Consider the following 17954-nt stretch of genomic DNA (forward strand, 5'->3'; position numbering starts at 1 on the left):
TAATCTAAACTAATACAAATTACGTACGAGTGCCCTTTGGAAATTACTGTTGTGGCATTGTGCCATTTGGGTAAATCGGGAATTTAATACCCCTTGCATGAGAGCTGACCTAAGCTCATGGATATATGTTATAGGCTTTTAGCTAATTTGATCAAGTGCGGTTTGGAGTTATTAAACAAAGCAACACTTTAGTCTGATTTTATTATTTTTATTGTAAAAAAAAAAAACAACCTAGAAAATAAAGAAAAACAAGTGGGCCGAGGTGATGATTATTTTTCCTGATGATAGGCAAGAAAGTTTGCAGCCAACCCTATCTCGAGCTATATATAAATAGCCTTTATGATTAAAAATTCGAGATGATCATTGAGATTTGAGAATCTTGGCACAGTGAAAATTTTGATGTTACTATTGTTATTTGATTTTTGATCTTTCTCTCTCTCTCTCTCTCATGAAATGAGGGAAAGATCTTAGGGTTGCAAGATTCGGCTAGCTTGTACTAGTAACGTTTGTTTGCGGTGTATTTACCATGTGAATATCCCATATGAATGTTCGGAAAGTAAGATATGAATAATATTAAAAGTAACATTCATGTTCTCTTGAGTTTTGAATCCTTTTAGAATTAAAGTAGTTTTTAAAATTATTATTAGTTATGTTATGGGTAATTGTTGAATTTTGAATTAATAGTGATTTTAAAAATTATATTAATTTATCTTATAATATTACTAGTAAAAAAGACATAAATAAAAAATTAGATGCGAATAAAGATGTGTAAGAGAAAATTTTAAAACAAAATGGCGGACAAATTTTTTCTTTAAAATATATGTTTTTATTAAAAGTGTATATAAAAATTGTTTGATTGGCTGAATTGAAAGAAAAAAAAGAAAAAAAGGGAAAACAATGTCAAATAGATGTAGTGTTGGCAGGTTTTATTTATTCAATAAAAACTTGTATACCTCATATTTATGTGGTTGGTTAAATTACTAGCAACCTTTTCTCCTTGGGATTTAATTTTAAGTATTTAGGGCCTTGTTTGAAACTCCCTTCCTCCTTCCCCAATTTTTTTCTTCCTTTTTCTCCCTCTTCCGGGCCCACTCAACAGATCTTGCCAGAAAAAATTTGGACATTTTTTGCCCCTTTACTTGTGCATCCAGCTTTTCTTTGATTGAGCAAAAAATGTCCAGATTTTTTTTGGCAAGGCCTGTTGAGTGGGCCCGGGAGAGGGGGAAAAAGGGAGGAAAAAATTGGGGGAGAGGGGAAGGGGGTTTTCAAACAAGGCCTAGATGTAATAGTGGACAAAAAAAAGTTTGGGAAAGAGTACAATGAAGAACAATTACAATTTCAAAGATTGACTTTAAAGCGTGTTATTATTAAGGTCTTCTTTGACAATTTATTCTTCTCATATTTAAAAATAAATTATTTTTTTAAGTAATAGTAAAAAGGGATTAATATGATATAAAGTATAAAAAATTTATATGAAAAAGTAAATATATATATAAATATTAGTTAATTTTTTTAATTTAAAATAATAAAAAAAATTATAAATTTTTTTTGAAGTGAATATATTTTAAGAAAAAAAAAATAAGAGAAAAGAAAAGAAAAGAGAAGAGAAGGATTGCGAAACACAAAACTCAGGACTTAAAAAAAGGAAAAGGTAAACCACTGAAATCCTTATGAATGGATAGTCAGGGCATCATTCTTCGACTTGATCCAAGTTACTTACGTTTATGATTCGGGTGTTGGTGGACATAAATCAATGACAAGACAATTAACATTAAATGTGATGATTTGGTCAAAATAGTAGTTGGGACTCGTGTTCTCCTGCAATAAATAACCAATTTCAGACACTTTTCTATTTTTTTTTGGATTTACGCTTGCATGATTTTTCATTAATCAACTCAATTATCTTGCGAATTTCTCCAATGTGGGATATTGATGTGATTTGATTGATATTATAACTAGTAGTACTTCCAATATCTTCCCATTGGAGGCTTCCAAAAAGTGATTGATAAATACTTAAAAGGACAATTTAGAAGAGAAAAATCTTTTTTCTTTTCTGTACTTTATGCGCATGCGAAGGGAAATTGATAATAGATTCTATTTTTTATTAGGAAAAATGCTTAGAATATAATTGTTTTTATTAAGAAAAAAAAAAGTGTATAACTGATATGTAATCACTACTTAATTATATTCACATGTCAGTTTTTCACTTTATTAGTTTATTAATTATAGTATGCCACATAAGTCTGCAAGAGATTTATAATAAAAAATATCGTTAAGGATGCTATAATTGTTACTATAAATTTTTTATAAATTAATGTATTAATTTTTATGACATTTTTTATATCAGCAACTAAACAATTAAATTTACTTATAAAAATTTATTGCTTAATTTTTTTCATTTATGCAGCATCACAATTAAGAGTTCCATCCTTTGATTTGTTATAAAACTAATTTGATTTGAGATTGGAAATATGATTAAATATCGATTATTACTGTTTTTTTTTTTTTTTTAATTAATCTCCTTTTATGAAGAGAAAAAAACTGTTGAATATTGTAACGATTTAAGGAAAAGCGGTAAACACATTTGTGTTATCACTCCAAAATGACTAATCAATTTAGAGTTTTTTCAAGAATCTCTTATAAAACGGAAAGCCCAATTTTACATAGTAACTACATAATGTGAGACTTATCACTCATAAATATCTTTATAAATTACTCACTCTATGTGAGCTATTCATTTCTTCCTAATATGGGACGAGATGTTACAAACTCCAACGTCCTCATCATGGTCACATTATGCGGTTCTCCAGTACCACATGATCTAACGTTACTAGGTGGTTCTGATACCATTTGCAACAACTCAGAGAAAAGCACTAGCCACATCTGCGCCGTCACTTCAAAATGATTAGTTATTTTAGAGTTTTCACAAGAATCCCTTATAAAGCCAAGTTTCACCTAATAAATAGGTAATATGAGACTTAACACTCATGATCATCTCTAGAAATCACTCACACTATGTGAACTATTCATCTCTTCTCAATATAAAACTATACTATTACAAATATATTATCAATAAGAAATAATGAATGAAGTAATAAATATTAATATAATAACAAATTTATCATTTCTTTTTGAAAGTAAAATTTTAAAAAAGAAAAATATTTGATTTCATTCTCTTACTTATGAGATGTGCAAATCTACCATTGAATCTGTAGGATTACATGTGAGTTCCACAAATTTAATGCTGAATTTACAAAAAAGATGTGCAAAAAAATTGAGTAATTCTATATGTCATACTCATGTCACTTTTGTGTCATTCTAATAATGATGTTTTTTTTTTTGACATGAATGATGTGACTTTTAAAATCATCATTGTGTGATGATAATTATTGAATTATGATCAAATTTGTAATTTTAATTGCCACATCATTATTAGATAATAATGACACAAGATAGACATGAGTATGACATTTAGAATTACTAAAAAAAAATGACACCAAACATATTTAATTTTATTTTTTTTCCTGATAATATAGAATAAAAATTACAAAAAATCTCGATCATATTACAAATAAACAAAAACGAAAAAAGCCTAAAAATATTTCTTCAGATAGAAATGGCCGTTATTAAAACACATAACTTAAAAATTCTTCTTTATAAATTTTACATTCACCTGACCAAATAAAAGTTGGGCTGCCCAACTGCTTATCCGGTCAGATGAATTTCATAAATGCTTACTCACAACAATCTGCCGATAGAATTCGGACAAAGAATTTGAGGGATCTTGATCCTTATATATCTCTATTGAACTATTCAGTGTATTCCCTCATAAATAAAAGAAAAGAAGGAACTATTCAATGTATTCACGCATTTACGGGATATTGGCTGTTAACACAGCATCGAAGTCATTAATTTCCGCCCGTCCGTTATTATCTCTGTCGTTTTCATCAAAACAAAAAACAAATGTCATTCATTCGTTGGACGTTACAAGTTATAACAACCATTAAATGCTTAAATATCCAGGTAATATTTTGGCTGAGCATGCGTTACTTTTAAAGGTTAATAGTAATAATAACAGTAATTGAATGATAATATTTGTTTGACCAGTCAATTATGGATAATCACGACGGCCTTTTATGACTCAATCCTACCACGTGGCCCACCAAAAGAGAACGGGCGTGACTTATTCCCAGTCCCCGCGTAACACCCGATCCGTCCTCGACGAGAAAGCCGAGTAGAGAGGTTGACCGGCTAAGGGATTGGAATAATCGTACAGATCAGCAAAGACGTAGCGGTAACGGAGTCATCTCCCGGTCTCTCAGGTCTCGTTCTCAGAGAGGGACAGCTCCCCTCCAATTCTTCCCCCAGTTAAACACGTGTTGAAACCGGCCATTCCCGGTTACCGGTTACGGTAACGGCGACCTCCACGAACCTCCTCAGCCCTTTACGCGGGGCCCGCCACCCACCTCCACCTCTCCACCTCCTCTATTAAACAAGATCCGAAAAGGGCAAAAACACACATGAGTGAAAGATTAAAAATCATAGCCAAGAAAAATATAATAATTATAAAAACTAAAAGAATGAGAGTTAGCGAGCGAGAGAGAGGGAGATAAACTCCGACGCCAGAAAACAAAGCTCCCATCTGATTTGCAGAGCCGCAGAGAATCCAAAGGACGACGAAATACTGAAACGGAGAGAGAGAGAGAGAGAGAGAGAGAGAGAATAAGAATGCGCAGCACTGAAACAGCTCAAGAAAAAGAGAGACAGTGTATGTCTATGTCTTAAATTTCAAAATTCCTATCAAGTCCTTTTTCTTCTTATCCACTCCGTAAGTCCCTTGCATTATCATTCCCTCTCTCTCTCTCTCTCTCTCTCTCTCTCTCTCTTTCTTTTCTTTTCTTTTATTTCTTTTTTTATTTCTTTTTTTTTTCTTTCTTGATTTTCTCATGCTTTTCATAGACGAGAGAATGATGTAGATGTTTGTTTTAATCATTAACACCAAACCATACACATACGGATCTAATTTGGTTTTTCTTTTACAAATTGAACGTCTTAATTAAGCTCTGATTCTGATCATTTCTGTTACTTCGAATTACTGGTTTTGAATCAGGGAAAGCAACATAATTTTTCCTCTTTTCTATTCGAATTCAGGGATCTCATTTTCGTTCTGGAGCTCTTTTTCGTGGGCGAACTCTTATTTTCAGTTGGAACTCTTACCGTTTTGTGTTTTTTTGACAAAAATCTTGGTTCCGAAACAAAGATATTGACCATTAGTACATCGGATTCACAATTTCACATCAGTGAACCTTTGGTATATAACGAAAGCCTTTTAGTTTCTATTGAATTCAAGGTGTTTTTTTTTTTAAAAAAAAAAGGTTTACATTTATTTTCGAGAAGTTAAAATGGTTTTTCCTTTTTGAATAAAATTCCATTCATTCTCTCTGAATAGGTTTGGTTCAGTATTATTGGACCGAGTTTTTTTTTTGGGGACTTCGGAGCTCAGATTGTCGATAAACATTGTCTTTTTGGGCGTTGAATTTGTTTCTTATTGACGAAGGAACAACAAGGCGTGGGATCGGAATGGGGGTTTTGTGAATTTGCCAGCTTTGGTTTAAATCAGCTAAGAAATGTTTGAGGGGCGGTGCCTGGTCTCGAGGGCGTTTTCGAGTGCAGGAGCCAAGTGGTCTTACATGCCTTACCGGCCCGATATCACCAACGGGAAGCGCCCATTGGAAATCGACGGTGAGGACGAACGCGAATGTCAACAGAGGAGGCTGTGTAGGTCGTTGGAGCATGAGCAATCTGATGAGCGTGGTGGTGGAGGAGGAGGGGATTCTTCGGATTCGGAGTCGGAGACGGATTCAAATACGGATTCGAATACGGATTCCCTTATCAATCCTATTGGCAGAGACAACTCCATCAGCTGCCTCATGAACTGCTCGAGGTCCGATTACGGTGCGATTGCCTCGTTGAACCGGAGCTTCAGGTCCTTGATTCGGAGCGGCGAGCTGTACCAGCTGCGGCGGAAGAACGGTGTGATCGAGCACTGGATTTACTTCTTGTGCAACCTCCTTGAATGGGAGGCGTTCGATCCGATTCGTCACCGGTGGATGCTTTTGCCGAGAATGACCTCGAACGAGTGCTTCATGTGTTCGGATAAGGAGTCCTTGGCTGTGGGCACTGAGCTTCTTGTCTTTGGTAAAGATGTGACCTCCCATGTCATCTATAGATATAGTCTTCTGACGAACTCGTGGTCCTCCGGGATGAGAATGAACGCACCCAGATGCTTGTTTGGGTCTGCCAGCCTTGGGGAGATTGCGATTCTAGCTGGTGGGTGTGATTCACAGGGGGAGATCTTGAGCTCCGCGGAGCTATATAATTCTGAGACTCAAACTTGGGAGACACTCCCGAGCATGAATAAGCCAAGGAAGATGTGCTCGGGGGTGTTCATGGACCGCAAATTTTACGTGATTGGTGGAATCGGAGGGCCCGATTCGAAGGTTCTTATGTGCGGAGAGGAGTACAATTTGGAGACTAGGACTTGGAGAGAAATTCCTAACATGTCTCCTGGACGGAGTGGTGCGGCCAGGGAGAATGAGATGCCTGCCACTACAGAGGCTCCGCCTCTGGTTGCAGTGGTGGCTAATGAATTGTATGCGGCGGATTATGCAGACATGGTGGTGAGGAAGTATGACAAGGAAATGCAAGAGTGGATTACTGTGGGGGGATTGCCTGAACGGGCGGTCTCGATGAATGGTTGGGGTCTAGCTTTTAGGGCTTGTGGAGACATGCTCATAGTGATTGGTGGACCTAGGGCTTTGGGTGAAGGTTTTATTGAGCTCAACTCATGGGTTCCGAGTGAAGGCCCTCCGCAGTGGAACTTGCTTGCGAGAAAGTTATCGGGTAACTTCGTCTATAACTGTGCTGTGATGGGTTGCTGAAGGGATGGGATTTTTTGCGGTGCCATGTTTACTGTGATGGTGCCTTTGCTCACAGTGATATGTACAAGATTGATTTGTCTTTCTTCGACACAGGAGTCCCGCTAATTGGTAATTTTCTTCCCCCCTTCTTTATTTTTCAGATCTTTTCACTTTTTCGGTGAGAGAGACGGGGAAGAATTTCAGATTTTACTCATGATTCAATAGAATGTTTCCTTGGAAGGAGGTCTTGAGTTTTCAATTTTTTTTTTTCATTTTTAAACTTTTATTTATGTTTTCCTCCATTGAATTTATATCTTCCCCCCATTTTTAGTGACATGAGAAATCTCAGAAGGTTGGCGTCATGTAGCACAGGAATAGATTCAATAATTTGAACTTTCAAGTACCAACACATTGGTAGGTTGTCTCCAGTGTTTGCTCAAGCTTTTTAAAGAAACACACAACTAGTTATATGGGTTTTCTTGATATTGTCTCCACTGTAGCAAATAAGTTCTCAAAGATTGTTATCTTGGACGTGGCATATGTACTGTTCCAAATTATCGTTGCAATCAATGGGCTATTTATTTCAGCTTTCTCTTTTTAATTTTTTGTGTATCATAATGACTCATGCGGCCTTTGTCATTGATCGTTTTTTTTTTTTTCAATTATCGTTTCTTCTTAAATACCATGGGGTTTTTTTTTTTTTTTTTTCCCCTTCCAAAAAGCATGAGATTTTTATTTCTGATTTGATCAAGTAAGATGTCGATCTACAAGTAGATTTGATCTTATTCTCGTATATTATTTCCCAATATTTGTGTTTTTAGGAAAAAAAAATAATAATAATTTGTGTATATAGCTTTTTGGGTGGCCCATGTAAATTTCTGTAGATCTTCATATTCAGCGTAGTGTAAAATTAATAATACTAATATCTCTTTGCTTATAGGGAGATGCACTGTTAGAATTAGGAACTGCTTGACAATGATGGTGGACAATTAATATTATAGTATGAAATCCTATTTCGTTAGCAGGTGTTCTAAAATAAATTCGTGCCATATTCTTGGGTCAAAATTTAAGAATGTACATGCGGATGCAACCGTATTACGCAGTTATCACTTTTAGGTAACCATATCCATCCGCCTAGGCATGCAATTATTGAAGGCAAAATTGCTCTGCTAACCGCCTATCAAGTAATGGGCCTATTTAGTGTTTTGTGCTTTATTTGGGCTTTTGCTTTTAAGACATATTTTAAACGATTTATTTTTTTATTTTTGAAGTTTTAGTGTTTTAGATGAAACCCTAAACTAAAGATGGAACGCTACACCAAAATAAAGTCGTTTTGATAGATTTGTTATATAACAGTATGTGAATGGGATTATTTAAAACCGCTAGCCATATTTACATGCAGTTACATTGATAGCAATTAATTGCGATTAATAACGGCCCGCTTGCACAGTCATAGGTCTAATACATGTTCTTTCATAAATGTCATTTGTGAAGTACGAACCGTAATAAATGCCCTTAAACAAACCAACCATATATAAGTTTTCATATGATGCACCAAGAAAAACAGTACATAGTACTTGTATTAACTTGTTACTATGAATTCCATGTCCTTGAGAAAGAAAATGGATTTTATATAAAAAGGAGGAATCAGAAGTTCAACAGGGTGATTTTATTAAATTGTTGACGCCTATGTAACCTTTATGGGTTGAACAAGCGAAATAGCAATCGTGTCTGTACTATGTACTATTGGGGGGTCAATGGAAAAAATATATATATATATATATATATCAGGGACTCAGAATTTGTGTTATTGGATAATATATATATATATAACCTAATCATGTCTGGATTTAACATGGTTATTTGGCCACAGAACATAAAGAGCTTTGATCTCTCTTAATGTACAAAGGTAATTAGCAAATGTTGTTACCGTGCGCAACAATGATAAATAATATGAAATGGAAGAAAGAGAAAAAAAAAATCAAGACACAGATTTACGTGATTCGAAAATGTACCTATATTTAAAAAAGTGCGACTATATTCAATAATGATTTAGGGTAACGACATAATATATTTATATCAAAACTTTATTGTACTGACATATATGAAAAATTTTAAAATACCCTATCGCGATCCTTCGCTAACTCGCTACTGTATTAGTACTCTCTTGTATTACTCTTTATGCTTAAGAAAATATGATCCACTTGTTTCAGCAATATTCCTATAGAATTATGTTGTTGCTTGTCGTTTTGTCTGTGAGGATGATATAACATGGTTGTTGCTGTATTTTACGTAATCTCGGTACTGCATGCTATCTTTGGTTGCTCTTCTCTCCTTGGTGTTCTTTTTGGGAGGCAAGCATGATTTTCCTTTATATACGAGTTTGTTAAAGAAATATGTTGTTGTCCCACTGTCCCAGCATGATAGTAAAGGCATTAATAGGATGAGAATGGGAATTGGAACAGTTACAGTTGGCAAATTCTTTTTCTCTTATAAAGGATAAATTTTGTGTATAACTTCCTGAAACTTCAGAGCAACTTGCCTGGAGGGGCTTCTTTCAACACATCAGGTGTCTCTTTTTTTTTTTTTTTTTCCTTTATATTTCTTTCTTTCTTTCTTTCTTTCTTTTTTTTTTTTTTTTTTTTTGAGTAAATTTGAGATTTGTTCTTAGTTTCTCTTTATTATATAAATACTTATAGGCTCTCCCAATTGCATTGGATTAGGCAATCTATGGCCCTTGTTTAATGTTCCATTTGTTTCAACGTTAAATGAGTTTTGTAGTAAAATGGTTTCAGATAATTCATTTTTCATGAAAATGTTTTTTGTCGAAAACATTTTTTAGTGTTTGGCGTGTACGAAAACACTAACCATGTCTGAATTTTAAATGAAAATATATTTATATTTTCATTTAAATATATTAACTTATAAAAATTAATTTTTATTCACAACATATAAATATATAATATATAAAGTGGTCGGAATCATACTGGTCAATGACAAATCTCGTCACTGGTGTCGGATCTACTGGCCGGAATCCGACCATTCTGGTCACCGGAATCTTGGCTGATAAGATTCTGGCGAAGGTGGCCGAAATCTGGCAACAGTGACAGGAAGTTGTCGAATTCCAGTACCAACCAGATTCCAGTGGTGGTTGATTGCTTGAACGCGAAGGTCGACTATGTCGTTTAAAAGATAGTAGAATATGTCTGCCGCCTGGAAAAAATTATTTACGCTTTTAAAAAGCGTAAATCATTTTCTGAAATCATTTTTCGGTTGACTATTATTTTCGCCCCCACCAAACACTGAAAAATGCCGAAATCATTTTTCAGAAACCACTTTACGCCGAAACAAACAAAGCATAAGTGTAAACTTGATTTAGGTCATGCGGGTCATTCTGGTTGTCTTGCTTTAGACTTCTTAGGTTTTGTATTTGGGAAATGCTACTCTTAAGTACACATTTCTTGATGTGACACTAAAAATCACCGTTCAAAATCTAATAGTAATCTTTAGTGCCATGTCAAGAGCGTGGACTTTATTGTATGTATAACATTTCTATTTGTATTTATGGGCTTCCAAGCTTAGGCAATTTTTGCTTAAAAGATGAGTGATTGATGCACAACATTTACACAACCATTCATATTGGTAGGACCAATCATATGTTGTGCAAAGATCATTTATCTTTGCTTAATATTCCTGGTACTTCTTAGAAGGCTAGTGGGCAATAAAGCGACTCACTTTGCTGGTTCACCTTCTAGGTCATATTGCCTTGCATTAGGCTGCTTGAGCACTCTCAATGTGCTCTTTAAATTTGGGTTTTCTCTAAATTTTTAACAAAACACACAAAAAATATCATTTAACAAACTATCTATCAAAAAATAAGTTTAACATATGTCAGATTCTCTCTCTAAATTTAAAGAGTCAAAAAGTAAATGTCAACTTTTATATATATATATATATTATTTTTTGCATTGAATGCTTTAGTATGAATTTAAAGCATCAAATACTTTTAGTAGTTAACTTTATCAATAAAAAATAGTATTATTTAAAGTAGAGAAATATTTAGAGAGTTTGTTATTTAATAGCTTTAAAATGCGACTGGTTAAATCAACAAAAATAATTTTTTAGAGTTAAAGTAGAGAAACATTGTGAATAGCTCTATGGTTGACATGGTATTAAGTAATTCAACAAGCACAAAATCTGTGGCCAGTCTCATCGTTCCCCGTCGCTGCCAAGCAATAAAAGCAAAACTTCTTGAATTTGTAGGTGGCCTGACCAAAGGGTACAATATTAGTAATGAGTAACGCTATTCTTTACATCAGCTGACGTTAGTTACTTAAAAAGAAAAGTCACTTAAAACATATCACGCCATTCGGTATGAAGAATAACATTACTCTATTATTAATATATCCTTAGGTCATTCATATTTTATTATAATTTATAAATGTGTTGATCATGTGATTATTTCAAGGACCAAAAGGTTGCAGAGGACGACTCTTCTTTACAATTCATGAATTCTCCAAATTCTGTATATTTTACATCCATTTCAATTGTAGTTACATAGGTGAGCTTATAGAATTGCTTCTGAGCTTTAATTCTAGTAAGTGGCCACACAGGATGGCCTTCTCCTCCACTTATTCTTATAAGCGAGCAAAGCTATTCGTGAACATGCTCAGACTCAGCTCAAGATCAGTTCATTTATTAAACGAAAAATAGCTTGAACAAAAAATTTATGCTCTTATAAATTTAGGCTCAACTCAAATAAGTTCGGCTCGACTTGTATAGATAGGTTTGTATAACTTTAATTTTATTATTTTTAACTTTGTAATGAGAATATGTTAAGTATTTTTTTTAAAAGAAAAATGAGTGTTCTTTGTAATGTAATAGATAGAACTTGAATTATTGTAATTAGGAGTCTGAATATAAATATAAGTGATTTTGTGTGTATATGAGTAAGGTTGTGTATGTATATATGTGTGTAAATGAATGAACATATATAATATAATATAAACATATAAATTTAAGTTTTTGATTATTTAAGATTTGAGTTAATTTCTTTAATTACTCAAACAATAAATCTTAACCATAATTAAATAACTAATAATTAGTATTAATCATTTAAAAAAAATTAAACAATCAAGACATTTATTTATAAATGGAATGAGTAAATTAATTGAGTAGCTCGTGCACAAGTTCGAGTTTGTTTGAAAAATAAATGAGCAGAACTTGAACAGATTATCTAGTTCGGTGATAAGCTCAAACTTAACTCGTATTCGAAAAAAAAATTAAACGAACCGTGCTTTAAATATTCAATACTCGGTTCTATTACCAAAAAGAAAAAAAAAAAAAGAAAAAAAAAAAAGGAAACTTGGTCTTACTGTTGAATAGGGACTAGGTAAGAAGCCCTTGCATGAGATGGGCTACAGTTACCAGATTGAACTCTTCGCATAAAACTGAGGACGCCTACCAGCTTGGTAAAGGCCTGGGCTTAGTTAATTCTCTTCAAAATGGTTTTGCTGGAACCCAGCCCATTTGCTTGGCTCGTGAGAAAATGAAAAAAACAATGATGTCTTTATGTCTTCATGTCTTTATTTTGATGGGTCATTGGTGCCACTATCCGATAAAAGGAGGACCTTGGCCCATTGGCCTATAAAAGTATTTATCATCTCGTTTCGGAGTGCATGACAAACAAGGACCACCAAAAAAAATAAAAAAATAAAAAAAAATAAAAGATTTTGATCATTTACTAAAATCCCATCCAGAAATATCCCTATGATTGTTGGCTACGATCACATAATGATTATATTATAAATCATAAGGTTCTATTATTTTAGAACGCTGGTTTTTTCAAGACACGTGCCTCTCTACGGTAGTCGTTGGTTTCTTTCGGTCCAGCAGCCTCCAGCCACGGCCGTGTTGGTTCTTCACGCTAGGCGCATGGCCTACACGCGCTAGGAGAGTCTCTCTTTAGACTGGCGCGTGTGAGTCACAGCTTGTCTTCCAGAGTGTGGTTGGGGGTTTTTTGGTGGTTCCGAGGTCTTCCGGCGAGTTTCTGCTGCAGATGAGGTCTTTGATGGCAGCGCATGGTCTACACACGCCGTTGTCGGCGACGGCGCCACCTAACGCCAATCTCGATGTTGGCTTCTGTTTTAGGGTGTTTATGTTTTTTTCTATTGTGTTCACAGTTTGCCTCTGTGATGCTTAAATGTTATTGGACCATTTGTTGGCTTAAGTCCTAAATCTACCATTTTTAATTTGTTGAGTGTGTTTTATTGTAAATAGTAGCTCATTGTTTGTCCCGTAATGATTATGTATTATTTAGGTTGCTATACAAGTCAGATTTATTTGGCTTAAGGTATGGGGTTCTTGAACCTCTTGCTATTGTCCTTGTCCTAAGGCTTTTCGATTCAATGAAGAAGGTTTACTTTGTTTAAAAAAAAAAAAAAAAAAAAAAATCCTCATAGGTTTTAATGCTCAATTAGTATGGTCTCCTTATCAAATCAGAATCAGATCATGTAATCATGTTAGAATCTGGTCATCACCATGGAATTTATTTTCCTTAAATCGTGTATTCTCTTTTCTTTCTAGCTTTCTCTTTTCTCTCAATATTTTATATTTTATCATTAATTCTTGCTTCCGCTTTTCTCTCCGTAATTTATATTTTATATTTAAATTAGTTGCATTTTTGGACTAGATTTAGCAAGTTAGAGACACATAAATAATTTATTGGTATCAAGCAATGAGGGAAACACATATTGTCCTAAAGAAAACACACTTCTGAGTTGCTGAAGCTTTGATGCCACTTCTAAAATCCTGAAGTTCGGACGATTTTTCAATTTAGGCAACAATTCAACTCAATTTCTTCAATTTTTCAATTTGGCCACGATCATAGCCTCCTTTGGTTTTTCAAATTTTTTTTTTTTCTTGAAAATAATTATTAAGCTAACTATATGTATATATTTTAGGCTTAAAAATCATATTTGACCCTTATTAATAATTTGGTTCCACAAAATGAAAAATTTTGGCTGTCCCAGAGTCACAGAGGTGATGTGTCTAACACTTGGGCAGGAAAAAAAGAAAATCAAATGGATTAAGATTCCTATTGTTGCACTGCATATCAAAATCATCGAGAGCCCTTCTTCTTTGCTCTCGCAGAATAATTTTGGATGAGGTTCATATATATATATGTATATATATAATGTAGATTGGATGAGGTCCATAGCCAAACTGATCATTTGTGCAATAAACTGTAAAAAGTAATAATGGTATTAGATTTCACACGGCCAGACTAGGTGATGGGTTTTCTGAAAAATAAAGAATTAAAGATCATTGAATTGAAAGACACAAGACATACATACATAAAATAATAATAATAAAATAATCATTTAGATTCGGACCAGGCACTCAAAAGCTCATGCGACGGAAGGTGAAAAGACATGAGCTGAAAGAGCTTGTTAATAATCACCACAAGCCCTTATGCCCCAAGTGCTCAGCTTCGCCCCATAAGTGAAACTAACGAAGGATCAATATGCAAAGACAGGTCTCCCTTATAATAGGAGTGAAGAATGACTCGACCCAAGTACAAGAAGATAGATAGAATGGCGGGGCAAGAGTCGACTTGCGTCCAAATAGATCTCTCTGAATATCAAGTTAGGATTTTTTGTGTCAATGAGAAAAAATGGGATGTAAATAATTCTTTTGGGAGCGGACATGTAAATCAGCTTTTGAGAGGAATAAATCTTTTTATTTTAGACTTCCTAGTCATTTTTTGGGCTTTATGAGTTTTTATGAGAGAAAACCTTTAATTTGATCGGGTGTTGAACATTGAGTCTTAAGCTTATTTTCTATCTACATCAATTAACATTATTCATATGACTTTCTCTCTATGCCCATATTACAAACTTTTTTAATAAAACGGATGTAAATCTTTCTTTCTTTTTCTTTTCTTTTTTCTTTTTTTCTTAATTAACAGAATTACATCTTAATTGATCTATCACTCCCCTTTTATAAAATGTTGTCTCGCGCCTTTCAATTCCAGTAATGAGGAGGGCTCTAGGGATATAACACGTGGCTGAGCTGTTATTCCCTGCAGGTGAACCTTTACTGATGTTAGTGCACTTGCCTTCATGGGCCAACCCGGCCTGCTAATATTATTGGCCCAGTTGGATTTACACCAGGCTAGTAGCCTAACGTTTATGGGCAGTTTGTTAATGCATTTGATTTAATAACAGAAAATAAAAAAACAGGCTTATCCCAAAAGCTTCGACTGATAAGAATGAAACGTAAATGAAAAAGTCAAGGTTTGAATTCTTAACCTGTACTCTTATATTAATTTAATACTGAACAAATATCTACATTCTTTTCACAAAAACTGATGTGGCATGATCCTCCATAGTATTTGATGGACAGAAATAGGTTTTTTGGTTGGGAAGGCAACGTCAACGCCAACGCCAACGCCAACGCCAACGCCACATAAGCTTTTAGTGGATGAAAGTCGAAAGATAGATACGTGTTGATTATACAACATCATTCCAAAAGACAACCTAAAAAATCATTAACAAACATGATGAGAATAAATATGACAAAATATGTTTTTGATAGAAATAATGGGATGAAACTTTTTGCATACTTTGAGGAAGTTGCGTTTTGATATTTATTTTATTTACTTTGAATAATATGGAAGTCATGTTAGACCCAGTTGAAGCAACATGCACCACTGACTATTATTATGTCTATGTATCCCACTACGAATTTGAAACTAAATTAATGTAAAGTAGTCATTAAATTAACACTCATATACCAACTGAAAATAGATAATGTCCCCTTTTATCTCCTACCAATCAGACCCTCATACTTAATCAATTTGTTCTTATACAAAGTAATTTGTTCTTATGCCCCTATAATCTGAGCCTTGACCAATGCTCATAGCAAAGGAATAGGTTTTATACGTGTTCTCCACTCCGTTATACCAAATATGCGAAGCAAATTAACGTTTTTTTATTATCAATCCCAGATCTCAGTCATTTTTAAAAAATAAAAAATAAAAAATCCCAGATCTCAGTCTTTGGTTTTCCTTAAATTAATTCTCATGTCTATATTGATCCTAATATGCCACATGGTTTCTAGGACTATAGTCTTTTTAGACCATTAAAGTTAGGGGTGGCAACATGTGTTTGTGTGCCGTGCCGTGTTTGGATTGTGTGGAGACATAAGTATAATATTATATAAATTAACTCTAATTTGATCCGCTTAATTACACGGGTCAGACCCCTCAATTATAACTCGCTAATTTAAGAATATATATGTTAACCTTAATCCAACCGACATTATTAAATGGGTCAAATCTATCAATTTAATTTCTTAATTTTATATTAAGTTCGTGTTAATTTCACGAGGTGTGCCAAAAATTAGGAGCTCTAATTAAAGGATGGAGCAGGTGGCCCATTAGCCGGCATAAAGTGCACTGCCAGCCAAATCTTTAGTGGTGGATAATGGATTGAAATTCCTTTTGATGCTCGGATAATGCCTATGATGGCCACTTGCACTAATTGAACATGTCATTAGAATTATTTTTAAATAGATTCGGTTTCTTTTAACTGTCTCCCTCAAGACTATCAGAACAAAAACATTATAAAAAAACAAGTGTGAAATAAAATTACATGCCCAATTCTTCCATTAACGACACTTTAATTATATATTTATTATATAATATCCGTACTAAAGAAGATTATCCCAGATTTAGCTTTTTGAGAACTTTATTTTACTTTAAATTTGAACCCTCCACATTGGAAATAATTTAGTGATATATACGAGAACTAGTTGATTCATCATTTCCTTCTTCGTGTATTCCATAAATAGAATTTGTTATGGAACAAAAAGCAATGCATTTACGCATAAGTAACACCTTTTATGCTTTTCTTTGTTGGTGTGGCCTTTTAAGATCTTGAAAGATACGATTAGTGAGTGCTTAGCAACCTTAAGCAATAATTATGAACAAAGTAACTACTATTGAACCCTTATTTGCCTAGACATTATATAATCAAATGATATGGGAGATGTAGAACTTTTGAAGAAAAAAACAAAAATAGATTTGTATTGTTGAGACCGTTTTCGGTACAGTGACGCAAACTTTTGTAAAGTCTTTAATTCTCCTACAAAACAACAAATATTAAATAAGCTCGTCGGGGGTGCCAGCCGAACCCACTTTGATGCCTAAGTCAGTCTTTTTTGGGAGAATTCATACAAGTCTGTATAATAATAAAATCATCTGAAAAATACATGATGATTTACACCTATTTATAGACGAGATTTTAACTGTCCACTCCGGATTAGGTGGAAACTGATCTCCTGACTCCGAAATTTCTTCCCGTCACACCCGAGATCCGGACAGTCCGAGTATCCCGGAATTTGATGCTCCCGAGATAATTCTGGCTTATTGTTAAATTCTTAATGGGCTTTAAAACTATTTCTCAATGGGCCTTAGCCTTTGCTTCTTAATGGGCTTAAGCCTTAAACTTCTAATGTAACTGGTTTTTCAAGATTAATGTAAGTAATTGGGCGTGTATGAATTAAATAAGCCAATCTACTAACTATTGAGAATATTTCCCAACATGTATAAGAATCGTTTAATAAGCTGGACTTTGAGCCTGCGGTGTTTAAAGGGCTGAGCATGGGGCGGAGGGCGGGGGGGATGGGATGGGGTTTTTTGCCCCCGCACCCCGCAGATTACCCCATGCACCCGCACGGGGCGGGTAGGGATGGGGCAGGGTTGTGGGGCCGGGATCCCCGCGGGTTATGATTCATAAAAAATTGAACCAAATGTACACCAGAAATAATAGAACCAGATGCATTGAATTTTATATTAAGTGTCAAAAGAGTTAAAAGGCCATATTCATATTCTCTTAGTCTATATCAACTAATATAATGAATCCATAAAAATCTTTTAACAATTCACCATATCAACTAATAGTAATATCCATAAAAAAACTTAAAAAGATGAAATAAAGCATTTTTGCTTGCAATGTTTTCAATCACTTA

General features: G+C 34.2%; 1 protein-coding gene across 5 annotated transcripts; it reads left to right on the plus strand.

The window, feature by feature from the left end:
- The first annotated feature begins 4518 nt into the window (after positions 1 to 4518).
- On the plus strand, positions 4519 to 7506 carry LOC133868348 (F-box/kelch-repeat protein SKIP11-like). Of its 5 annotated transcripts, XM_062305226.1 has the most exons (3): positions 4519 to 4828; positions 5152 to 5311; positions 5450 to 7506. In XM_062305226.1, exon 3 carries the CDS (start codon positions 5628 to 5630, stop codon positions 6939 to 6941), a length of 1314 nt encoding a protein of 437 aa, XP_062161210.1. In that variant the 5' UTR covers positions 4519 to 4828; positions 5152 to 5311; positions 5450 to 5627; the 3' UTR covers positions 6942 to 7506. The 5 variants fall into 5 exon arrangements, with proteins under 5 accessions (XP_062161210.1, XP_062161205.1, XP_062161228.1 ...); XM_062305221.1 differs by lacking the exon at positions 5152 to 5311; XM_062305244.1 differs by lacking the exon at positions 5152 to 5311 and having other exon boundaries at positions 5558 to 7506.
- Positions 7507 to 17954: the final 10448 nt, after the last annotated feature.

The sequence above is a fragment of the Alnus glutinosa genome, chromosome 1, assembly GCF_958979055.1.
Source record: "Alnus glutinosa chromosome 1, dhAlnGlut1.1, whole genome shotgun sequence".
Classification (NCBI taxonomy): domain Eukaryota; kingdom Viridiplantae; phylum Streptophyta; class Magnoliopsida; order Fagales; family Betulaceae; genus Alnus; species Alnus glutinosa.